Source organism: Ambystoma mexicanum, chromosome 5p (assembly GCF_040938575.1).
Source record: "Ambystoma mexicanum isolate Mex_15411 chromosome 5p, UKY_AmexF1_1, whole genome shotgun sequence".
Taxonomy (NCBI): Eukaryota; Metazoa; Chordata; class Amphibia; order Caudata; family Ambystomatidae; genus Ambystoma; species Ambystoma mexicanum.
In genome coordinates, this window is record NC_090930.1 from 956,430,669 (window position 1) to 956,457,202 (window position 26,534).

At 48.9% G+C, this 26,534-nt stretch overlaps 1 protein-coding gene across 1 annotated transcript in view; it reads right to left on the reverse strand.

The window, feature by feature from the left end:
- SPMIP7 (sperm microtubule inner protein 7) overlaps positions 1 to 26,534 on the reverse strand; it is a 377,515-nt gene that overhangs the window by 150,563 nt on the left and 200,418 nt on the right. The window contains exons 6-7 of the mRNA XM_069613424.1: positions 15,763 to 15,830; positions 5,123 to 5,164 (exon numbers count right to left, since the gene is read on the reverse strand). Of these exons, the coding sequence (XP_069469525.1) occupies positions 5,123 to 5,164; positions 15,763 to 15,830 (110 nt within the window). The remainder of the gene's footprint in view (positions 1 to 5,122; positions 5,165 to 15,762; positions 15,831 to 26,534) is intronic.

The following is a 26,534-nucleotide window of genomic DNA, read 5'->3' on the forward strand; positions in this document are numbered from 1 at the left end:
GGGATACACGACTATCATGGTCACCATTGACTTGTTCACTCATATGGCTCATTTTACACCCCTGTATAAACTACCATCCTCATCAGAATCTTCCTAGAACACATTTTCCGCCTTCATGGACTTCCTTCCAAGATCATATCAGACCGAGGACCCCAATACGTCTCACAATTCTGGAAACATCTCTGTCGCATTCTAGGAATTCAACGCACTCTCTCATCAGGTTATCATCCACAAACCAACGGAGCTACGGAACGTGTAAGCCAGACCCTGGAACAATACCTTTGTTGTTTCACCACCAGGGTGCAGGATGACTGGTCGCTCCTAATACCCGTGGCTGAATTCGCCTACAACAATTCCGATCACTCAGCAGTTAAGACCAGCCCCTTTTATTGCAGTCAAGGATTCCATCCAACAGTTTTACCCTCTGTTCTTCCACATCCCACACCAGTACCTACCCTCAACTGCTGGTTTGAAACTCTCATCAACATACACAAGGAAGCCAAAGAACACTTAGAGAAGACCAGAATACATACTAAGCGATATGCGGATTCCAAAAGAAGACCAGGGCCTTCTTATGCATTTGGTGATCAAGTCTGGTTGTCCTCGAAACTACTAGCCCAACACGCCTAGTGGCGTCCTGTCAAAATAAAAGGGGCTTATACTAATAAACCTATTGCCAATCTTTATTCTAAATACAAATAGTGTGGGAAACAATGTTATGCAAAAGAAAAGTGTTTCTCTAGCATGAGGATGCAGTTCAAATCTCAGTATCAGGGCCTTCTATGTCAAAGTCTCTCTGCCATTCAAAGTCTCTTACTTCAGAAGGCCTGATGTAACAAACAAATATTTAAAGGTTCCTTTATCCTCAGGATTCTCATGTACAACTTCTTGGGTGATTTTCGATTCACCCCAGGACCCCCCTCTGCCGCACTCAGACCGACTTCAACACAAAGCTTTCAATTGATCTTCCTCTGTTGGGCTCGGACCAAATCCATATACTTTTCCAAACTTTCTTTAATTTATCAAAATCGAAGACTTTTGACTGTGCGCAGGATTTGACTTGACCCGTCTCAGGACCACTTTGAGTCACATTTTTTCATTCTTTTTCAATTGATCTCCCTCCACCGGGCTCATACCAACTTTATCTACTTGTATCACTTCTCAGCTGGGTCCCTTACAGAGACCTTCGATTGAGCGTCCATGCACTGCCGGACCACTCTGTTAAAGTTATCATAGCTAGTTTTATAGTTCAATTACTCATCGGCCGTTTAATTTAATTCACGGCTCTTATCACATGCATTTTAACTATGTTCGTTCCAGCGCTCGCCATACAATGATGCTGTTTGCAACCTTGGCTTCAACAGACTGGTCTTGTATCGGTCTCCCCAACTCACTGGCTGTGTTGCTTTCACTGAAGTGGCTTTGTTCTTGGAGGCAAGGACTGTACCACAGTGGCTGGAGATTCTCCCCACCTTGATTACTGATGCGGAAGGGCCACGTGTACGTCTGACACACAATGCAGGATTCTTTAGCCTGGTTTCCTGGTCTTACGTTTTCTCTCGAGGTTTCGTGGAAGTAATGGTTCCTTGTCGAAAATGTCAAGGAACTTCCCTCCTTGCGACTCCCTTCTGTTTCACCGTCTTTCTCCTCTCGGTAAACTGGCATCTTGGAACTGCTGTTTCCTCGTGTCCTTTGCCTTGCTCAGAGTGTGCTCTCATGATACGCCTTTTATCAGTGTGGGGAAGTGTAATGGAAGTCAGGTGTGAGTGATTGTCGATAATTGCCTGACCTCACCTGACCATAGTATTGGGACATGTCAGGTACACGGATCGGGTGTTTGTCTGTTTTCCCTTAGAGCGGGCTGTTAGTCAGAAAGTGTTTGTGTTGTAAAAGGGGGGTGTAGAGTTCTTAAATATCCTACCGGGTAGGATGGGGAAAAGGTGTTACAGGGAAGGGAATACCGCATCTCACCATCTGGTGTCCCACTTGCACTCCCCAAAGACCCCTCACCCAGGTGATCCTCCCTCATTGGTCCACCCCCAGGAACTGGATCCAAAAGTGATGGCTGTGTCCTGGACACCTGGATGACAGATCCCAGAGGAGTAGTGTAGTGAGGCACCTTCTGGTTTCTCACAGTGCAAGCCATTTGCCATTTAGACACTTTGCTTTCTTTGAGCATTCCTGGCAGGAAAGGTTCTAAGCTTCTGACATAGTTCATTAATTGTATGCTTGGCTTTGCATATGTGAATGGCAGGGAAAGATCTGACCTCTCCAACCCAATCTTTACAGCAACATTTCATCAGCATGAATTGACAAAATCTTAACCTGAATCTGTCCCCCAAATCCCTTATTTTGGTGAAAGTGAATACAGTGTAGATTCAGGTGATTCAGGGTTCACCCAAATGTATTTGTCCATGCTTAATAGGAACTCACAGTTGATAAAACTGCAAAAATATTTTAGTCCAAGGATTCAAAAACCAGACCTTTGAACATAAATATGCCAGAATTGTACCTGATGAAATGTTGGAGCACCAAAACACCATATGACTTCAAAGGCATCGGCAAAAAAATGTTCATTCCTCTCAAGCTCCCTCTGACCTCCCACAATTTGGATAATTAAAAGTCTTCCTTGTTTCAGGAGAAAGGGATGCTGCCCCCAAGTCCTTTTTGTGTACCCATGTTTCTTCCTTTACCTCCTTTGACTACAGAGATCATCCAAACTGTGAGGAGCAAGAGGGACTCATCTGAACATCATCCCCTTTCTTGGGAAAATTGTAGAGAAAATAGCTACCCAACAATTGTTAATGTCTAATGTTTGCACATACATATAATGAATACAAAGAAGCAATTAGTAATTTACTCTTTTTGCTCTCAAGAAAGATTGCAGCGGCTGTTTATATGTTTCTGGAAGCTACATTACAATTGATTGCGGATAAATTGCTTGAATTATTGTGATTTTTTCCGATTTTAACTCTATTGGTTTTTATCATAATACTATTTACTTTTTACACTTTTTAATATGATGTATTCAAATGTATGCAGTTAGTTTTATTTTATCTTGGCTTTTATGAGGCCACATGCTTTCAAATGAAGATCAATTCATTAATTCATAGTAAAACTAATACATTACTGCATGACCATTCATGTGGCTTCCGTCCAGCCAGGGAAACTGAATCCACCTTACTATTCCTGAGGGGTGAGCTTCTGCAGTCACTGAACAAGGGTGCTTGCGTGACCCCCATCCTCATTGATGTGTCAGCAGCGTTTGATACTGCCAACCACAACACCTTATTTAGTAGCCTCCATGACTCCTTTGGCATCAATGTTTGGGCTATTAAGTGGATTGCCTCCTTGCAGCAGGATAGGGAGTTGCAAGTTATGTCAGGCCCCTTCTTCTCCAGACCATCTTCCCCGACTTGTGGTTCAACCCAAGTCTCTGCCCTCTCACCATGGCTTGTTAATTCAGATCTTAAGCCACTCACAGACATGTCCCTTCTCTGCTTCTTTCCAGACACATGCTGAAAATTCCCAGATTGCCTTCTATCATCTGCCTGCTTGGCTGTCATTTATTATTAATTATTGGATGATTGAAAGTGTTAGTGTGTCAACCCCGGAAAACCATGCATTCATTACTTTGGCTCTTTCATTCCTTGTGTTCTACCATTTGCTTGGCCTACCACCATGGGTGCTGCCCCTCCCTTTTGACAACTGTAATAACTTTGTTTTATCTTTGATGTCTTGCTTTCCTTCCCCCATAAATATAGGGGCATTACAAGGAAATTGAACACACATGCAGAAATGTATCTTGCCTTTGTTACATATGTCTCCGAAAGTAGAGGTTATGAGGGCCGTTCTCCTCTGCCATATCGACTATGGTAGTATCTTTAACTTGAGTCTCAATAAAGGCCTGGTGCATCAGTTACAAGTAATCCAAAATAAGACCTCAGGGCTGATCCTGGGCCTTAAACCTAAAAGCCATATCCCATCATCCCGTCCATCTTTGCACTGGCTTCCTATGGAGCGGTGATATGATATGATATATGATATGGCATTTATAACGCAGCTATACACAAGTGTTTCAATGGTGCATTGCCTATAGAAGACTGTGAGCTCTCCATCATACCCACACAAAGGCACATGCACCAGAAAATCATCAGGCACTAGCCGCCCAGAGCCTTAACGTCGGCTTACTCCTCCATTTCACTGGTCCGTTCTATAAAAATGAAGTTGGGTGGCAGCCAGCGAAATTCTGCAGGAGCTTCCCAGTGGAATAACCTTCGCAAATACCTGAGAGCCCTTCATAACCATCTCTAGTACAGGAAATGACCTATAAAATAATCAATTTAGAAAATGATATGATCATTAAGATACTAATCGGTCCACAGCTGGTGTGTGGATCACGCCCTCCAGTGTATGACAGCTGCTCTTAGGTGGTATGAGGGTGACAGGTGGAAACACCAAAAGGAACAAGACTGGTAGTGGGTCATCCACACACTGGTCCTGTCCAGAGGCACAAGGAGAGATAATTACTGGAGCTGGGGTTTTTCGACATCAACCCTGCATAATCTACGTCAACAGCACTCTTCTTTCCCAGGGATATCACAGCAGATGATTAGGCTACAAAGATTATGTGTTTGGCTACTGAGTGGTGACGATTCTACTTGTTGCAATAAACTTTCCTTATGAGCTCACTGATCTAAAGACACATATAAAATAAATGTGGTTATTAAAAATACAACTGTAATACTGCATTTTTGCTCCACCAGTCCATTCTCTTCTTATCATTAAAAAGTGTACTGATCACAGCAACCCATGGTCACCCTTCTAAAGTAACAAATATACCACATTTCCAAGTAGCAAATGCAGGAAGAGTTTGATGCCTCTGGGTAACCGGGTTGTTTCTAAATCACCAGAAAATAACTTGTGTTCTTCCGCAAATGTGTGTTTTATTAATCGTGTTGCAAAATGCATTGCCAATAAGAGAACATCCTAACAAGTGAATTTTTTATGAAATGCTTCAAAGTTCGTACATTCTCTTTGTTTTTTGTTTTTTTCCAATTTCGTGAACAAAAATACAGTCTATAGGTTGTGTAGTTTTAAAGATTTTAAGAAGTATACGTACGCATAGAGTGGTATTTGATGAATTCGTGGGAAGGGACTTACACTGTACAGGATGAAAAAAGAGATGAAAACATGTTAAGGATGAGCCAATATCAAAACACAGACAGAACATGAATTACTATGATTCAGCATACAACGATAACTCGGGTTTAAGCATTTTTACTTTGTTACTCATAGCTAGATCATCTTAAAACTCAGCTGGTAAGGTGAAGACGAAAAAAAAGTTAACAAACTGGAGTTTGGAGGGAGAGAAAAACATGGCCCGAAAAAGGAACGTTATCACTAGTATCTCTGGCTTACTATTTATTTAAGCCTAATTTCTTCTAAAATCGACCATCTTGGTGTAATTGCACTGCTTTAAGTCTGTGCTCTTATTTCACTGCTTTAAGTCTTCACTCTAGTTCCATCGCAACTGATAGGGGAATGCCCATACTTGCCAACCCTACAGATTTAGGCAGTAGGCTACTGCTTTGTAAGCAGTCCTACTGTTAACAGATTTGGGTGACAGATCCTACTGCTTTTTACAATGGCAGGTAATGTATGTGACTCTAAGGCAGGCTACTTGAGAACGGACCCAGGACAAAGCATCCAACACATTAATTAGTCTGTATGGTGGGCAGGTAAGTGATTACTTTGAGTGATGGGCTCAGATCAATCCATTGACCTTGCTGGGGCAGACCTTAGGTGAACCACCAATGAGTGAAGGCAAGTGGCAGAGCGTACCACCATCACATAGCATCTGCCTATCAGACTGAGGAGGGTATGTATCAATCTCCATGTTGTCTCAGTGTTCGACCTGCACTGCAGGAAAACATATGTACTGCCCGGGCTGCTGCTGCAGAGCTGTGGCAAATGTTGCCTGCCAACTCTGTGTGATTATCTTCTGTGAAGTTAGCTAATTGAATTTGGTGTTAACTTACCATTCACAATTATACATTTTAAACATTTGAGCATCTTTCCATGTTGTGCTGTTGATGGGTTGTGCCTTTGAGAATGGTCCAGTGGTGCCAACAATGTATGTGTTGTATTTCCCTGTGATGTCATTGTTATGCTACGTATTATTTTTGAAACTTGAAAAATCCGACATTTTTTTGGTCACAGAATGTTGGCAAATATGAATGCATGAAACGCAAGCAGCACCCGGAAAAGCTTCGAAAAAATGATTTGTCACTTTTTAAATCACTGAAAGCTACCCCTGTGCGAGTGACTGACCCGCTCCGCCCCCAACCGCCCTGCCACACAATCACATATGCTTTGCCAGTCACTTCAACCCGTTCTTTCTGGTTTTGCTTTTCAACATGTAACCTGGAAAGACAGCATACTGTCCCAAGAGAGGGCTAGGCGGGTGCTGTGTAGACGGGAGAGCATGGACTATGATATGTATGGAAATCACTGTTACATCCGCCTTACATCCCGCTACGCGGTGACGTAAGGCCTCTATAATAAAAGCCCCGGCCCTGCTGCGCGAGGGCCGTTCCGGGGCAGGACAGCAACACACGTATGTCCATGTCTTCACTGCTCCCGCTGGAGCTGCTCAGCGGTGACTTGCCGCCCAAGGCCATTATCTCCCTTCTCCCGCCGACGCCTCAGCTGGGAGTTTGGGACACAACACTGGCGACAAGGGAAGCGATCAAAACGGCACACGCGACGACGACGCCCAGCATGCAAAGCCCTTGGCAAGGGCGACATTTTTGGAATCACGCTGGGGGCACCCAAAGCCCCACCTAGAAAGAAAAAAAAACTTTTTTTTTCTTACATTTTCCTCAATCATCCGAAGCAGCCCACAAAGCACACGTGTGGATGGAAACTGATTTGCCCATAACTGCGGCCACAAATCCAACACCATCGGGCAGGCAGCTTGGGGCCCAACAGCCGGTAAAAGAAGAATCCTTGTGCCCAAAAAGTGGACACACGACTGGGAAGCCAACAGGAATCGCCTACAGCTTACCAAGGTGAGGGAGCACAGCCACAAGTGCGCACTGACAGATGCCAGTTCCACAAAATATGGCGACAGGCACGTCCACTCCCAGGCCCGGCACGCCCTCTAGAATAGCCGTAAACCTGTCACCGTCCACGCCGCAAGCACGCCCGCAAGGAGGGACAACCACTGCACTCAGCCCTTTTGATCCATACACCGACCCATCATCGGTTGGCACACAATGGCAGCTGTGGATACAAAAATTCGAGATGGCCATGGATAGCAAAGACAATACCACATCAAGGAAAATGAGGTTGCACCTCCTGCTGAATGTCGGGGATGAGGTTCTACGCATTTTCAATTCGCTGGCGATCACGGACGGCCTCGACGTCTACCAACAAACGAAGGATGCCTTGACGGCCCACTTCATGCCCCAACTCAATCCAGACTATGAAACATTTATATTCTGCACCACCATTCATATCGAGGACGAGACACTGGATGCCTATCACACCAGGCTCCAGAAACTCGCGATCTCATGTGACTTCACCGACATTGAAAAGGAAATCCGACGACAGCTCATAAATGGGATACACTCAGAGAAACTAAGGAGGATGGTGCTAAGCGAAAAAGGCATATCCCGACCAGAATCCTGGAACTTAGCCGCCAGAGGGAGCTGGCACATGCCAGGGCAGCACACATGGGCACGACCCTGCAGAAACTCCAGCCGGCACTTACAATGGCGACCGTGGCCCAAATCACGAACCGCCAAAACATGAGGGATGAGGCCAGTCGAAACAGCACGCACCCCAGATGGCAACAGAGAATCCCAGGACCCACAGAATGTGGGTGGTGCGGAGGACCTCACCACGGACGACGCAACTGCCTGGCCCAAGGTACCACATGCGGTGGATGCAGCAGAAAAGACCACTACGCAAAAGTATGCAGGTCGTCTGGGATGCAACAACCCCAAACACCCCAGGACAAAACCTTGGGAAAGAAAAAGAAACAGGCCAGCGCTCGCCGTGTAGAGACCGCCAATTCGTCAACCGAGGAGGAAGGGGACGATGTGACACACACACCCAGCAAGAAGCTGCGAACAATCAATGGAGAGAAGGAAAAAAAGTGTACCTGGTTTCAGCACTAAACTATGGTGACACAACACCCAAAAGGAAACTGCGAAGGCGAAAATGCCAAGTAGCAATCCAAGGACAAGACACGCAAATTACCATAGACACTGGGGCGTCCGTTAACGTCATGCCTCTAACCGCGTTCAGAAAACTACAGCCCCAACCGGTCCTGAAAACGATGAACAGGCTACTGTTTGCGTATGGGTGTAAATGTCCACTGTCTATAGTAGGCAGATTCCGAACCACACTCAGCAAGGGTGATAAATCACTGCAGTCCAAAATCTACGTAGTGAACGCAGGGATTGAGTGTCTTCTGAGCGGAGACGCGGCAGAAGACCTGGGACTCATTAGCTTCATATGCTAAGTGACTGAGTCACAAGACATCGACAGCATTCTAAGGAAGTACCCGAACCTCCTCAAGGGGATTGGATGCCTCAAAGGAAAGTCAATCAAGCTGCATATCGATGAGTTCGTCCAACAGAGCAGTGTAACACCGAAGAACGCCGTTCCACATACGAAACCAGGTGGAAAAGAAGCTCCGGGCACTTGAGAAAGTGGGCATCATCGAGGAAGTGACCGGGCCAACACCGTGGGTGTCACCCATGGTCGTCACTAAGAAGCCCAAACAACCCGGGAAGGTGAGAATATGCATTGACATGCGCCTCCCCAACGCGGCGATAAAACGGGAGCGTCACATCACCCCGACTCTCGATGAAATCGTCGCCGACCTCACAGTATCCAAAATATTCTCAAAGGTCAACCTCAATGCTGGCTATCACCAACTGAAACTACACCGTGATTCCAGGTACATCACAACGTTCTCCACTCACATCAGCCTACGCAGATACAAGCGTCCCAGCTTCGGAATCTCCTCTGTGGCCGAAGTTGTCAGCAAACTATCCAGGAGGTAATACGCAACATTCTGGGGGTACTAAATGTCAGTGATGACATTCTCATACACACAGAGAACAAGGAAGAACACATACAACGGCTCCATATGCTACTCAGCAGGCTAGAGAGTGCAGGCCTGACAATTCACAAAGACAAGTGCAAGTTCCTAAAGGAAGAGATCTCCTTCTTTGGGTACACTTTCAACAGGGCAGGCATTTCGGCAGACCCCCAAAACGCAGCAGACATCCAGGCTGCTTCACCCCCCACCACGCCAAGGGAGGTCCGCAGTTTCCTAGGAATGGCAACCTACTGCCGAAGGTTCATCCCCAACCCGGCCACACTATCAGAACCTCTACGAGAACTCACGAAAGCCAGCACGAAATGGGTTTGGGGGCCCGCCTGCCAAGAAGCGTTCGAACAAATCAAGGCATAACTCTCGGCAGACACCACCATGGCCTATTATGACCCTGCACTGTTGACCGAACTGTACATTGACGCCAGCCCCGTGGGTCTAGGAGCCATCCTCATACAGGTGACCAACACAGGAGAGTCAATGCCGATCGCATATGCATCCCGCGCCCTGACACCGACGGAGCTAGGATACTCACATATTGAAAAGGAAGCGATCGCAGTGCTGTGGGGCTGCCGCCACTTCCATCTATATCTGTACGGCTATAAATTCAAGGCCTATACGGACCACAAACCACTACTCCCCATCTTCACAGGCTCTTCTTCACACCCCCCAGCCAGGATCGGAAAGTGGCTGCTACACCTACAACAATATGACTTTGAGTTAGCATATCAGCCAGGCAGTGGAAACCCACCGAATTTCCTGTCGAGACACCCAAGAGCGGCGACACTGGGGGAAATACACGTGGCCGAAGAAACGGAGGAACACATTTGCCAGGTGATCCACACAATGAAACCAAGAGCCATTGGAATTGAAGACATTGTAGAGGCCACGCAAAATGACCCATGCTGTGATCTGGTGAAAGACACGATCATCTCGGGGGAATGGAAGTCTTTCCTACGGAACATCCACAATAGAACAGTGGAAGCAAAAGAATTCCTCACTGGCATCTTCACAGTGAGACAAGACCTATCCATAACAGAGGAAGGGCTCATCCTAAGAGGGACCCGTATCGTCATCCCTGCAAGCATGCAGGACAGAGTCGTGGTGTTGGTGCACAAAGGTCACCAGGGGATGGTAAGAACCAAGGCCCGGATCAGACACCGCGTCTGGTTCCCACATATCGATGAAAAAGTGGAGCAGCTAATCACCACCTGCCTCCCATGCCAAATAACGGGGGCGCCGCCCAATCCCGAGCCCATTCTATCAGCGGAGCGAGGGTCCTCTAGATGGGACGCCATCAGCATAGACTTCTGCAAGATACACAAGGGCACATAGCAATTGGTGGCGATCGACGACCACTCCAGGTACCCCTAGGTCGAAATCGTCAACTCCATGGCAGCGGAGGCGGTCATACCCACAATGGAAAAGATGTTCGCAACTCATGGCCTTCCAAGGAGGATTCGGAGTGACAACGGTCCACCATTCCAAGGAGAGGAATTCAAGAAATACCTCACAGAACTCAACATCCACTACCACCACATAATGAACAGATGGCCGCAGACCAACGGCGACGTTGAACGTTTCATGCGAACAATAAACAAAGTCTTGCACCTGTCGCGCGTCAACACAAGCCCCTGGAGAGTGGACTTGTACAGATTCCTGCAGAATGACAGAGTAACACCCCACAGCACAACAAGGATACCGCCGGGCGGGCATAATGTATGGAACCATCATCAACTCATCCATCCCACACCATCCAAACAGGAGCACAGACACGTATGACAGGGCACGCACTGAACGACGGAGGACCGTGGCAAAGGAACACATGAGCAACAAAAGGAACGCCAAGAGGTCTCACCACCGAGACGGTGACCAGGTGGTAATGATGAGAAACCCATCAAAGTCGAAATTAGACACCCAATACGACGCCGTCCCATGGACTATAACCCACAGGCAAGGGACCATGATAACATGGCAGTACCAAAAGATCTATGGACGGACGGCGATCCGCAACCTGAGGAAGAAGAGGGCCCGCCAATGGGGGAGGAACATGACCACCCAGAAGGCGAAATGTCCATGGACGACAGAGTGGAAGAACCGCCTAGTGAACCAGAGGTGGGTGAGCCGAACTATGAAGGTGAGCTACCCGATGGGAGTCAGGGGATCACACCCAGGGGTGGACGGTATGGTTTAAGAACTGCGCCCCACCCCCCAGCCAGACTCAGAGACGTAGAAGACCAGCCCGAGAGACTACCGAACTCACTGGCGAGAACAGTTGCTCAAGTAACATTTGTATGTTAATGTTTTGGTTAAAATAAAGGAGGAATGTTACATCCGCCTTACGTCCCGCTACGCGGTGACGTAAGGCCTCTATAATAAAAGCCTGCCCCCGCTACGCGAGGGCAGTTCTGGGGCAGGACTGCAACACATGTGTGTCCGTATCTTCACTGTTCCCGCTGGAGCTGCGCAGCGGGGCCTTACTGCCCAAGGCCTTTATCTCCCTTCTCCCGCCGACGCCTCGGCTGGGAGTTTGGGACACAACAATCACCATGAAGATAATTGTCTTTGCTTTATCTTTCTGCACTCCCGGTTCCACAGCCGGTTGGCAATTGGATTGCATAGCTAAGCGCACTGCAAGGGAGAGACAGTATATGCCAATAGTAAATAGCAACAAAAAATACATTGGGTAGATCTTTGCAGCAGAAAGTGGCAACTTTTGTGATGAATACATTTAAAGGGTTTACCCCAAAATATCGAGAAAAAAAGCAGAATGTGCGTTTACTGCGCATTCGGCATTAACCAAATAATCTAATGCCATAATGACGAACAGGGTTGCGGGGGTTGCAGGGTTGACCCCTGCTTCTCCTGTTTGGCATTATGAGCTTCGTGGGTTGCAGGGGTACCTCCCACTTCCATGACATTGGAAGCGGGAGGCAATGATGAAAACAAAAGAAAATTGAAAAAAGCACCCTGCGGTTCCAGCTCTGACCCACATTAGTGGGAGGGAACTGGTGCCGAAGGGGTATAGGAGAGTCAGCAGCACACTTCTGTGTATGCTGCCGAAAAAGTTAAGTGAGAGGTTAAGGGGATGTGGGATGGCAGATACTGATCTACATGACCACTGCGCAACAGAATTTTGCGATTCAATCTTTTCAGATTCGCAATTTCCCAATGTGTAATAATCACGTAGATCCACATTTAAAGAGTAATGCTTACAAAGTCTTAAAGGGTGGTCTAAGTTGCCACCCTTCGAATCTCGGAAATTAGTGCATTGTCACTGACGCCACCTTTACTCTGTTCAAATGAGAAGAACTCAAGTTGAGTAACTATTGGAGCTGCAGGAGACTATCCACCTAGCTGTACCAGCTATTGCCTCTTTATTTTCAGGAGTAAGCCCACTGGATCTGACAACTAAATGATCTGAGGTTTTTATGGATCTTGTTATTTTCAAATACAATTTTGCTCTGGAATCATCTGGGCCATTTCAAGTTTTTTGGGCAGAAAAATCATGAGGCCAAGGCTGAAAAACAGACAGCATGATTTCTTGATTGGGAATCAAAAATGTCATTGGTTCTATAGGAATACAAGATGGAACAGGCCAAAGAACCACGTGATCACTATGAAGGGCAAATGAAAGGTATTAAGATAACAACATGTCGCTCAATCAGAAATCACCTAGCAGTGACAGAAGCTACTATAAAGGCTGTTTTCAAAGTTATATAGGATACATGATGGAAGCCAGGGCCATGTTTAAAGCCTGTTGTATAGGCCACTTTTTAATGGGAAGAAGAATGAGATGTAGTAAACCACCAAAGTTATGCCTAATAGCCTAATTGTTAAGGGGGAGAATGTTGTAAGGTCTCCTGAGGTAAGTTGCAAATGAAACATCTATTTGCCAGAGTCCCCCAGTATTCCCTGGTTAGAGAGGAGGCGAAAACATGACCTTGGCAAATGAAATAAAAAGAGGAATAACCCCTTTTTTTAAATTATGTATTTTATTGCTTAATAGCGCGAACCTAGCTCAAGAGCAGCAGAGCACTTACAACAGGATTGTGCCAGAATTGGTTTGAGCATTTAATACAGTAACGCAGTACTGTCGGTGGAGGGAAAGAAGGATTTTAGTTAATCCGGCAGGTATTGTTGAAAGAGCCACGTTTTTAGTGTGTTGAGGAACTGGTGGATGGATGGGGCACCCCTTAAATGCTGCAGGAATTTGGCGAAGAATTCAGCACAACTAACATGAAATGGGGTTATAAAGTTTATGTCACATTCTTAACACTTGGAACTTAGTGCCAAGGACATGGCATACATGTTCTCAGCGGTGGTCAGTCAAAATCTCGAAAACAAAATCTGGAATGACAAAAAGCCCGAAACAAAAATCTCGAAAAAAAAAAATATCGAATTTTTTATTTATTTATTTATATATGTTTTTGGGGTCAGGTAAGTAAAAAAAAGGGGTAAAATAAAAAAAAATGAAAAAAGGGGGGTTGGGGGGGAACCCCCTCATTTTGGAAAAAACACATTGAAAAAAAAATTCGATATTTTTTTTTTCGGCCTTTTGTATCCGAGATTTTTGTTTTCGAGATTTTTTGATTCGGATTATCACTATGAACCGTTCTCAGCATGTGAAGGGTTTATACCCTTCACATGTTGGTGGCATCTTCCTTTCAAGAACCCAATGATGAAATCTTCGCTGCGTGCTCTTACATCATTTCCTGGTAAGGTGTTTCTTAGCTGCACACGTGGTGGTAATATCCTTGTCAGAGTTGCAAAGGAGATTAGATGACAGGCTCTCAGCAACTGAGCTTTCTAATTTAGAGATGGAAGGAGCAAGAGATAAGTACCTGGGTATCATCATTTCCAGTCATGGGAAGGTTGAACATGCGGTGAGGCAGAATAACGAAGTCTGACTAAAGTAATAGGTTTTTGAACCAAAACCCACAAAGCAGAGAATTGGACAATCAATTAACCAAAACCCACAAAGCAGAGAATTGGACAATCAATGGCAAATTGAACTTCCTTCAACCTCTGGGGAGATCTTCAGCTTTAGGAGTGAGAGGGAAGGCATATAGGAATTTACCCCAGCAGGCTAAATGGAAACCAACCCCAGAAGGGAAGCAAATGCTGAAACCTACACATTGTTCTGTGTGACAGAAAGCCCTATGTCTGGGGAAAAACAGCGTGGGTAATTTGGGTGAGGAGATCACATTCAAGGCAGAACTTATGGTTCCAAAGTGCTCTATGAAGTTCCTGTAGTGCCCAGTAAGGCCTAGGAAAGCTCACCCTTGGGTCTAGGTTGTAGGGGTGGCCCAGCCTGTCCAGCTTGTACCTTGCTAGGCAATGGCCTTATTTCACCTCCTCCTACCTCATGTCCAAGGTAGACCACTTTACTCTGACCAATTTGACATTTACTAGCCTTTATGGCCAGATGGGCCTGTTCCAGAGCCTGCGAAACATATTCTAGATGGTGAAGATGCTCTTCCCAAGTTGGGCTGAACACTGCAATGTCATCCAGGTATGCAATGCAGAAGTCCTCTAACCTATTCAGAACTTGATTCACCATCCTCTGAAATGTAGCAGGTGCATTTTTGAGTCCAAAAGGCAGAACATTCAATTGATAGAGGCTTTCTGGGGTGGAAAAAGCAGTTCTCTCCTTGGCATGGTCTGTCAGAGCTATTTGCCAATAGCCTGAGGTCAGGTCAAATCTATTGAGGAACATTGGCCAAACCAAGTTTGTCCACCAGCTCATCTGTCCTGGGTAAAGAAAGGGCATCAGTCGTGGTGACTGCATTAAGAGCTCTATAGTCCACACAGAATCTCAACTCTTTGGTTCCTGCTTTTGGCACTAGTACCACTGGACTAGCCCATGGACTTATAGATGGCTCTATAACCCCAAGATCAGACATCTTGCAGGCCATTTGTTTCGAATTGAAGTGTTGACTTTTGGCACATGTTGGGTTCAGCACAGTGGAGTTGGACATACAAAAGTAAGGCTGCAGGCGATGGATGTGGCTGCCGAGGGTCAGGTAAGAAGGAACAGTGGTAGGCAATTGTGGAAAGGAGTAGGTGGAAGAGGGGGCAAAGAAGTTTCCAGATCTCAGATGGGTCAATGAAGACTGCAGATGTCTCATCACACATTCTAAGAAAGAGGGAGGAGAGGGTTTTGCAGGGGTTCACTCCTCATTGTGGGTCAGGCAGTTCAGAAGGCAGGAAATGAGAATGGCAAGTTAGGGGGTTAAGTGAAAACAGACATTCGTCAAAGTAGCGATAGGGAAAAGTGACACCTGCCAATAAAACAGATTCTTGAGTTTCTACTTAGCCTGTGTAATGATATGTACAGTTGGAAAAGTTTTGGATAGCATACATCACTTAGTATTTGTCTGAACTTGTGGAATGGAGAGGACTGGCAATAAGTGTGAAATGGCTAGTACATGTTTTACCTGAATGCTGAAAATCAAAATGAGTTCAGTAAACACGTGCCTCTAGAGAAACCTCTAGATTTAAGGGCGTGACATTTTCAAAAATAGGAATCAAGAAGTGGTTTATCAGCTACAATAACCATAGAAGTAAAATGTGCCTTACTCAACAACACTCTTCTTAGAAAAGAATTAGAAATAATTGTTACTTACAAAGTTACCGGTCTGATGGTCTTGAGGGGTCTTCTTGATTGAAACCGGTCCCAGATAGCCCCAATTTCCTAGAAAAATTCAAAGGTAGCTCTATCAAACATGAGATACTAACCATAAAATAAATCTTCTACAAAAATCTGAATTGAGTTACCAAGCATACATAATTCACTAAATGGAGTGGCTATGCATTTGAATGGCAAGCCCTGTCTACTACTCGGCATCTACATACAAAGGTGTGTGCGCAACAGCATCCATGCAAAATGGTACTTCAAGAATAGTGTTTTACAGGCAAAATCATGACTGCTAAGGATTTCAATCAGGCAATACACCCTGGTCTCAGCCTAGTATGCAGTGCGCAAATAAAATACTTATTTTATTGTGTCTATAGGTTCAATATTCTGAATGATATACCACTCATATCATACCCCTTCTCAAATTACCCCCAGGTCACAATGGACCAGGAATCAGGCTGGTTGGTAAAGGTAATATTTATTTATTTATTTAAAATTCATATCAAACATATGTTTTAATATATGGGGCAGCAATCACCAATGGGGTGACAATACAAATAAGAAAGTAGATAAGGCAATTGAATTCACTTTTTAGGAACACAGAATATAAAACACAGAGAAAAGAACAGTTTTGGCTTGTTTGAAAAGATGGCATTTAAGTTAAGATTTCCCCCTGCAAATTTCTCAACTCTCAAAGAAGCAATTCTACACAGATGTAAGTAAGCAGCAGGTATTCCGGAATATAGAACAGTGTACAGGGTTTGAATACAATCTTCCCTCCCCAAACAAGAGAGAAAAACGTTTTGGAAACTTTACACTTTTAAAATGACATTTGAAAATGGCTAAGCAAAACAATGGAAAGTGTGCAAAAGTCCTTCAATCAATATAAATCTCTATGGGAGCAACACTGAACAGATGCTAACAATCATAAGCTTTAGTATGAGCAACAGTAAACACTTTGAATCGTTATGGAAGTTTGGGAAATAATTGAACTTGAAAATCACACGTGTAAACGTTTCAGAATTGTGAATTCCCTCCTAAAATTCACGAAACGGTTTTTGGATGCGGTTCTTGGGTGGGGATGTAGCTAAAGGTCTTAGTTTTAAGTCAGAGTTGAAATGAAGTCTCTGGGCCTCATTACGACCCGGGCGGTAAGGGATTACCGGTACGGTAAGGGCACTGGTGCAGGTAACCCCTTACCGCCCAATTCCTAGGTCCCTTTGTGGGTCCTCCCTTAACGGCTGGTTTTACCAGCCGTGAAGGACGGGACCCACAAAGGGACCTTGGAGGTAATAATTACCGCCTTCCCCATTTCCATTGAGCCCTATTGGGGCAAAAATGGGAATGGGGAAGGGCCAATGGTGAATGGGGAATTACCGCCCCGCCAACCTTGGAATGGGGCGGTAATTCCACCATTCACCACGGCGGAATCGGTAAGGTACCGGCGTCAACCATGGCGCTAATAGCGCCATGGTTAACGCCCGGGTCGTAATGAGGCCCCCTAGCTATTAATTTGAGGAAGTTATGCAAGTTTGAATGAGAGGTATTTTTAGGGAAATAGAACATAGAAAAACAGAAAATCGGTTTTAAAATGACAGGTTGATTCTACTTAAAATAGATTAATGGCTAAGAAAAAGAGAATGCCACCCGTGAATCTCCACAGTTACACAGCCGCTTGTAACCCTTCATGTGGCGGATACCCCGTTTTCTTTATGGGAATTACTTTATTTAATCCAAATCACTAATGGCTTATGGTCTAGTAAAACAAAATGAAGATAATATCGCTAACACTCGGAATCACAGACAGAGTTGCAAGAATGGTTCTGACAATATTATAGGTTCTTAAGTTAAAGATAGGATAGGTTATAGATTGGGATAGGACAATTTAAGGCAATATATGGTATGGTTTACTATGATTCCTATTGATACTTACAGTCCATGTTAATTTAAGATTTTGGACCGTCAAGGGCTCTGGTCATCACAGGTCGGGTCTAACAACGGACAGCAGGGCACATCTGGCGGAATTGGATCAGCTGGGCGGTTCTGGTCAACTGGACTGGCACCTCGGACTGGATTGGAATGACCCTTCTGGTTGCTGGACACTGTAGATCAGTGGGATGGCGAGTTTGGAGTAGGCAAGGATGTAGTAGTAGCAAGCCAGACTGGATCAAATTGCTTCCCTTAAGTTTTGGGATTGCTTCTGGATTTGGGCCTAGATGAAAAGGAGTTCAGCAATGCTGAGGCCTTGGCTTTGCAAAGAAATCTGGAATCAGGAACAAGATGGAGAATTCAGGAACAGGGCGCCATGCAGAAATCAGGATGGAGTCAGGAATCAGTGTGTTTTGTGTGTTGTGAGGTTCCGTTATTTATCCTGCCAAATGACATCATTCAGTTTATGGTAGGGGCAGATTTAGAACCCACACACACAAGGCTATGATTGGGCAAGAGCACAGTTCCCGCCTTGCTCTTGGCTGGTTGGATGACAGAAAGGGTTGTCATGTTTTATGATATGATCTGGAAACCTCCCATAGCTATTGGGACCAAAATCTAACTTTCCCACAAATACATATTTATGTACTTATGCCCTCTAAGAAAATCGGATACATAAATTACATATTTCGTGGGTCGCATTTACATCTAACTCCCAAGTCTGTGGGACCTGGTTTTGCCTTTCTGTTGAATTTTGGCAATTTTAACCATGAAAGGTTTGGCCTAACATTTCCTAATTCTGTACATATATGCGCAATCACCCCTAGAACATGGGTACACAATATCAGATTTGCAACATTAATAGTTTCGGTGTAATTGGTCCTTCTTCATAGCTTCTGTTCCTTACGCAGTAAGAAATCCTACCAAGTTTTCAAATGGCTAGCATAAATTCAGATTTATATGTATGTACTTTTTACTCGTTTACTTATTCTTGCTACCAAGTTAAATGTCTTCAAGTTCAGTGGCAAAATACGTATTTTAAACCCAAAAATCAAGTGTCAGGTTTTTTTTCTTTCTTCCCAAGTGTGAGCAAATGGCAAGTCCTTTGAAGTTGAATAAGGGGCCTCTTCCTGGAGAGTGGAGCTTCCTGCCCCTCCCCTTGAAGGATGAGTGTCCAAGCCTGCTACTGTCTTTGCCTGGGGCCCAGACGAATGTCTAATGAAGCCCATTTTCATGAGTATGCGAGGCCTCCCAACAGCAATTAGCCTTTCCTGCCAGCAGTGTAGTGTCAACCTTTCCCAGGCCAAGGACTGTCCGAGCAGAATTGTTTTTTTATTAAATATTAATTAACTGAAGACTGGGTTTAGCTTTAGATTTCACCTAAATCTTTCATTTAAACATAAAATCAACAGTTTATAGGTAGATTTTTAACCTTAACAATCCTTTGACATTCTTAAAGAACTAACAGGGTAATTCATAGAATTTCGCAGAAAAGTGTCACAAGCGGCTGGCGCAGAGTGTCCGCGTGCGATTGTCTGTGCCAGGCAAGTGCGCTAAAACCGATTTCCGCGCACAGCGTATTCATGGATTTCAGGCTCCCAAACCAGTCGTGGCGCAGAGTATCGCAGCGACCCTGCAGCAGCGCCAGTAACGCCCCCAAGAACGCCCTCGTGCAAGGAAAAGCCATCAAAATCGCTAAATCATCGCAAAGGGCTGCGCTAACCCTGGACCAGTCTACAGGGCTGCCAAACAAGGAACGCAAAGCGGGTAACGTGCATATCAGGGGTACGCGTGAAGTCATACACGCGATTAGCCAGGGTACGTGTATTACAGGGGTACGCGGGAAGTTCTACACGCGGTTGGCCAGGGTACGTGTATTACAGGGGTGTGCGGGAAGTTCTACACGCGATTCGGCTGGGTACGTGTATTACAGGGGTGGGCGGTAATTCTCACATGCGATTTGGCCAGGTACGTGTATTACAGGGGTGCGCGGGAATTATCACACACGATTTGGCCTGGTACGTGTATTACAGGGGTGCGTGGGAAGTTCTACACGCGATTGGCCAGGGTACGTGTATTACAGGGGTGCGCGGGAATTCTCACATGCGATTTGGCCAGGTACGTGTATTACAGGGGTGTGCGGGAAGTTCTACACGCGATTCGGCTCTGTACGTGTATTACAGGGGTGCGCGGGAATTATCACACGCGATTTGGCCTGGTACATGTATTACAGGGGTGCGTGGGAAGTTCTACACGCGATTGGCCAGGGTACGTGAATTACAGGGGTGCGCGGGAATTATCACACGCGATTTGGCTTGGTACGTTTATTACAGGGGTGCGTGGGAAGTTCTACACACAATTGGCCAGGGTACGTGTATTACAGGGGTGTGCGGGAAGTTCTACACGCGATTCGGCTGGGTACGTGTATTACAGGGGTGCGCGGGAATTCTCACATGCGATTTGGCCAGGTACGTGTATTACAGGGGTGCGCGGGAATTATCACACGCGATTTGGCCAGGTACGTGTATGACAGGGGTGTGCGGGAATTATCACACGCAATTAGGCTGGGTGGGTCCTCACAGGTGTTCCCTGTACACCCTCCACGGCCCCTGCAGGCAGCCCACAAAACAGGGGACTACCCTGCACACCTGCTCATGTCCCCCTGCACCCCCACCCCCCAGCAGTGCAGGGGCAGCCTCCACCAGGCCCCCACTCATGTCCCCTATCACCCCCACCCCCCCGCCACCAGGGGCACCCTCCACCAGGCCCCCACCCATGTCCCCTATCACCCCCACCCCCCAGCAGTGCAGGGGCACCCTCCACCAGGCCCCCACTCATGTCCCCTATCACCCCCACCCCCCCGCCACCAGGGGCACCCTCCACCAGGCCCCCACCCATGTCCCCTATCACCCCCAACCCCCAGCAGTGCAGGGGCACCCTCCACCAGGCCCCCACTCATGTCCCCTATCACCCCCACCCCCCGCCACCAGGGGCACCCTCCACCAGGCCCCCACTCATGTCCCCTATCACCCCCACCCCCCCGCAACCAGGGGCACCCTCCACCAGGCCCCCACCCATGTCCCCTATCACCCCCACCCCCCAGCAGTGCAGGGGCACCCTCCACCAGGCCCCCACCCATGTCCCCTATCACCCCCACCCCCCAGCAGTGCAGGGGCACCCTCCACCAGGCCCCCACTCATGTCCCCTATCACCCCCACCCCCCCGCCACCAGGGGCACCCTCCACCAGGCCCCCACCCATGTCCCCTATCACCCCCACCCCCCAGCAGTGCAGGGGCACCCTCCACCAGTCCCCCACTCATGTCCCCTATCACCCCCACCCCCCCGCCACCAGGGGCACCCTCCACCAGGCCCCCACTCATGTCCCCTATCACCCCCACCCCCCCGCCACCAGGGGCACCCTCCACCAGGCCCCCACCCATGTCCCCTATCACCCCCACCCCCCAGCAGTGCAGGGGCACCCTCCACCAGGCCCCCACTCATGTCCCCTATCACCCCCACCCCCCCGCCACCAGGGGCACCCTCCACCAGGCCCCCACCCATGTCCCCTATCACCCCCACCCCCCAGCAGTGCAGGGGCACCCTCCACCAGGCCCCCACCCATGTCCCCTATCACCCCCACCCCCCAGCAGTGCAGGGGCACCCTCCACCAGGCCCCCACTCATGTCTCCCACCACCCCCACACCCCAGCAGTGCAGGGGCACCCTCCACCAGGCCCCCACTCATGTCCCCTATCACCCCCTCCCCCCCCGCCACCAGGGGCACCCTCCACCAGGCCCCCACTCATGTCCCCTATCACCCCCACCCCCCCGCCACCAGGGGCACCCTCCACCAGGCCCCCACCCATGTCCCCTATCACCCCCACCCCCCAGCAGTGCAGGGGCACCCTCCACCAGGCCCCCACTCATGTCCCCTATCACCCCCACCCCCCGGCAGTGCAGGGGCACCCTCCACCAGGCCCCCACCCATGTCCCCTATCCCCCCCCCACCCCCCAGCAGTGCAGGGGCACCCTCCACCAGGCCCCCACCCATGTCCTCTATCACCCCCACCCCCCAGCAGTGCAGGGGCACCCTCCACCAGGCCCCCACTCATGTCTCCCACCACCCCCACACCCCAGCAGTGCAGGGGCACCCTCCACCAGGCCCCCACTCATGTCCCCTATCACCCCCACCCCCCCACCACCAGGGGCACCCTCCACCAGGCCCCCACCCATGTCCCCTATCACCCCCACCCCCCAGCAGTGCAGGGGCACCCTCCACCAGGCCCCCACCCATGTCCCCTATCACCCCCACCCCCCAGCAGTGCAGGGGCACCCTCCACCAGGCCCCCACTCATGTCTCCCACCACCCCCACACCCCAGCAGTGCAGGGGCACCCTCCACCAGGCCCCCACCCATGTCCCCTATCATCCCCACCCCCCAGCAGTGCAGGGGCAGCAGGCAGTCAGGCAGCAGCAGGTGGGAGCGTGCTCGGGGCTCTGGGGGGCAGTAGTTCGGCCTTCCGGGCAGGAGCGTGGTATTCCGTGTGCGTAGGCGTGGCCAGCTTGGTACGGAGTGATTTGGCACGTGAAAATCCTGCACGTCAGCGTGAAAACCGAGGAAAGGCCCTCAGCGCGTAAGCGCGTCTGTGACGTGACCCGCACGGGTGTTTCCCACACAGCACGTGATGACAGAGCACACGTGGAAAGACTGCACGTCAGAGTGTAATCGCGTGTGATTGGTGGAAATGGCCCTACACGCAGAAGTGACAAAGCGTGTGATTGGTGGAAATGGCCCTACACGCAGAAGTGACAAAGCGTGTAATTGGTGGAAATGTCCCTACACGCAGAAGTGACAAAGCGTGTAATTGGTGGAAATGGCCCTAGCGCGTACACGCCGCGTAAGTGACGCTGGACGTGTGGCCCTGTATAAAAGGTATGTGTAGAACACGTTTTCCTTCTACGTGCTTTTCGTGGAGAGCGAGTGGGTGAATTCTGTACTTCTTGTCGTTTCACACGCGATTTACTTCACTGCGTTTCAAGTTCGTATTCCCTGTTACCTCTGACAGCTTTTTCTCTTTTTTCGCTTTTACTGGTTTACCTGGGCCTGTTCCCTCAAACAGTGTTCCCTTCTACTGTTGTCCTGTCTCCTCAGACAGCGTACAAATTTTCTTTTGGCCGGGGTGTTGCCAACCAAACGTGCTCCTTTTACACGCTCGTTTACCAGGCAGACGGTGAGTCACGCACGTATCTAACATCTGTGCTTGCCCCGTGTGTAGCCTACCCCTTCAGAGGTCATTCTAGACTGCGTGTGAAACGCATACGTTCATTCTTGTGTTACTGGGTGCCACAGCGTAGTGCAGGTTTTTCTTTCTGCACACGTGGTCTAGGAGGGGTTGCATGCACGTCATCTCCCTTTTTTGGGGCTCCTGTGCGTAGCGTGACCCGTCATCTTTCCCCAGGGGTTACAATCAGCCTTGCAAGAGCACTAGGGTACAATTACCATCTGGTACCCAACCCCTTTGACCCCCAATTGCCCAGGACAATAGTTTCCAGCCACTCCCATACGCACATTTACATCAGTGCCATGGCTGGGAGGCGAGGATTCCGTAAGGGTGGCAAAGGTGGAAGAGCCACAAGTGGTGGCCGTGGTGGATCCGGTAGGGGACGTGGTCGTTACTTGCAGGGTGAGCCTGTCCCCCCATGTGTGGAGGACCAGTCAAGGGCACCCATAATCCCCCCCCCCTCCCTTTGAGGCTGATGTGGCTGACACCATCCATGCTCAGCCCTTGTTGGACCAGCCCATTGTGGCACCAGATCTGGCTGACTCCATGGCTGACTTCCAGGTCAGCAGGCCTATGACACGTGCGCTGGTGCACGTTGATGTCACCATGCCACGTGCATCTGGGCCAGCAAGGTCATCTGCTGCACCAAGGAGGCAGGGCGGAGAGGCTGCAGGGGCAGCTGCGGCTCCATCCACCCCAGCCCTCACACACCCAGCCAGGACAGTGTCGGTCCTAGTCCATGCTGCTGACATTCCCCCTGACACCATCACACTAGAGCCAATGCCTGCACCAACTCCCATGCTGAGTGTGCAATCCCACACTCCTGATACAGAGTCCACCAGGGCTCCTGCCCCTAGTGTCCAGAGCGGCGCAGGACACTCAGGATCACCACCACCTTCCAAGCGGAAGAGGAAGAGTGCGCGTCCGGCACAGGCTGATGCCCCAGACACGGCTACACAGTCCGGCCCATCCAGGAAGCCCAGCTTCACGGATGACGAACTGAATGCACTTGTCGAGTATGTGTCCGGACATGACAACGAGATGGTCATTGTTGCAGGATCCAAGACCACACCTGCACAATGCCAGGCACACTGGCAGACCGTTGCGGACATCGTAAGTGCCCTTGGAATCGTGAGGCGCACAGCCAATGATTGCTATAAGCGCTGGAATGACCTAAAGCGCAGGGCAAAGAGTAAGCTGGCCTCAAGTCATGCCGCAACTCTAGTGACTGGAGGTGGGTCTCCAGTAGTAGACATGGAACTCACTCCACATGAGTCAGTCGCTGGGACCTACGTCACGGAGGAACAGATCCAAGGCGTGGGCGATCTGGCTGATTATGAGGCATTGTCCGGTGAGTGCACATGCATGTGTGTGTCATCCATGTGCATGGTGTGTGTGTGAGGGCTTCTGTTTGTGTGCCAGGTGAGAGTGTGTGCGCCTGAGTCGTATGGGTCAGCCATGTGCTTCATGCAATACTTCCTGCGCAGCTGCATTTGGCCATAGCAGTATCCCTTCTGCCAACAGTAGACATCTAGCCCAACTGCACGCCAGTTGCCCTTGAAGTGTCACCTTGCCACAACATAGTTGCTCATTTTTCACTGTTCATTCAGTCAGTTTGTTTGCATTCCACCACTTTCACTAGGCATGTCGCTGTCCACTAGTCACATGTCTGACATGGCTATGGTAAAGTGGAGTGACTTTGTTACCTGGATATCATTTGTACACACATGTCCCTGTGCAATTGGACCATTTCAGACTGGCAGCTCCAGGTGAAAAATCTGACCTGTTAGAATTAGAAAAGCGATTACATGCGGGAACTGGACTGAATGAATAGGTGCTGCCCTCCTCTCCATCTTCACTCAATAGCAATGGTACATGCCATCTGTGTGATGGCATGTGTGTTTCACCTGGCAATCACAGGCCAATGTGTGATGCCACTGCCAGGCAGCATGCAGAAAATGTGTTCATCTTCCATCTTGGTGTCATCAGTGTGTGCCATTTGCCTGCACTTCATACGCAGTGAGGGTGCATGCATGGGAGGGTTTTAGTCATGTGGGACATATGTCAATCAAGTACTGGTTCTCTTGCTTCTCAGCCCTCATTGTGTGCCATGGTGCTAATGCCTGTTTCCATTTCTTTGTTTTCATGTCTTTGCAGGGGAAGACGCACCTGATACTGCTGGGGTTGTGGAGATGGTGCAGACCCAGGAGGGGTCCGAGGGCCGACCAACCACCAGTGAGGGACGTGGTTTGGTGGTGGGGGAGAACCCACAAGTGCTGCAGGTCGTGCTCTCAAGGGGTGTCTCTGGCTGCACCTCCCCCGAGCTGTACTCAGGTGTTGATTCGGATGAGACCTACGTGCCGTCGCAGGTGAGTGTTCCAGGGAGGGATTCTGTTCTGCCTCACCCACCTGCACCAGGGTCAGAACCCTCCATGGGGATGTCAGTGTTGGCAGCTACGCCTTCGGTGGTTACGGATGCAGGGTCACACTCCGCGACATCTGATCCTGTTCCTGGGCCAGCAGATCAGAGGGGGAATGCAGTCCTGCAGCCTCAGGCAGTGCCGGCACAGCAAGGCGCAGTTCGCCTTGCCCCAGACAGGTGTGGTGCCCGCCGACGTGGTGGCCGTACGCCACCCGGCAATACCGCATGGGAGCAATCCATTTACGGTATGGCAACCCAACAGGCTGCATCATCCGAGATGATGGCTCAGGCCATGGATAGGGTGGCCACTTCCATTGTCCCCCCAGAAAGGCTGATGGAGCGACTAGAGCAGGCAACCGACTCCATCTGCCAGTCACACAGGGAGGACATGTTGGGGTCCAACAGGGACAGGCGGGCGGCACTGGCGACTCTGCAGGAGGCCATCTCCATTGAGTCCCAGGGCCACAGGGAAGCCCTGAGGCAGGAGCTCCTTCACCTCAGGACGACTCTTGTTGAGCTTGAGGCTTCAACACACCAAAGGACAGAACAGCAGCTGGAGCGTCTCACCCGTACGCTCTCAGCTGAGATGCAGGCAACGAGGGCGGAGGTCCGGGCATCCCGTGAGTTGTTGCATGGGGACCTCCGCACACTCATCCTCCAGAACCAGACCTACCACACCCGCATGCTTGCAGCCATGGAGGAGCAGACTAGGGCCTTGCGTGGGCTGCCTCCCATAGTGCAACCACCTCCGGATGCAGCTGCACAGGGTGATAATAGCGACAGCAGTGATACTCCCACAATAGGGTAGCCGTGTGGGCCATGAGCCCATGGAGGTGTTTTATCTTCCCAGGATCCACGCAGGTGGGTTCTGGTGTGCATCCTGTCCTCGGACCTCCTGGGTGGCCTCCCCAACCCCCCCGGGCCCATCAATGGCCATTTTTGATTGTTTCTTATTTTTATTTTTATTTTGATTTCTTTTATTCCCAATTTTTTTGGGACGATTTGTTGGCTTCCGTGGTTCCTGTGGGCATACGCTGCATTGTGGCTGGGCACATGCAGGCTTGTAATGTATTTGGTTCAGATGCTTGGGTTTGAGTCACACACACCCCTCCTGCGTCCCGTTTCCATG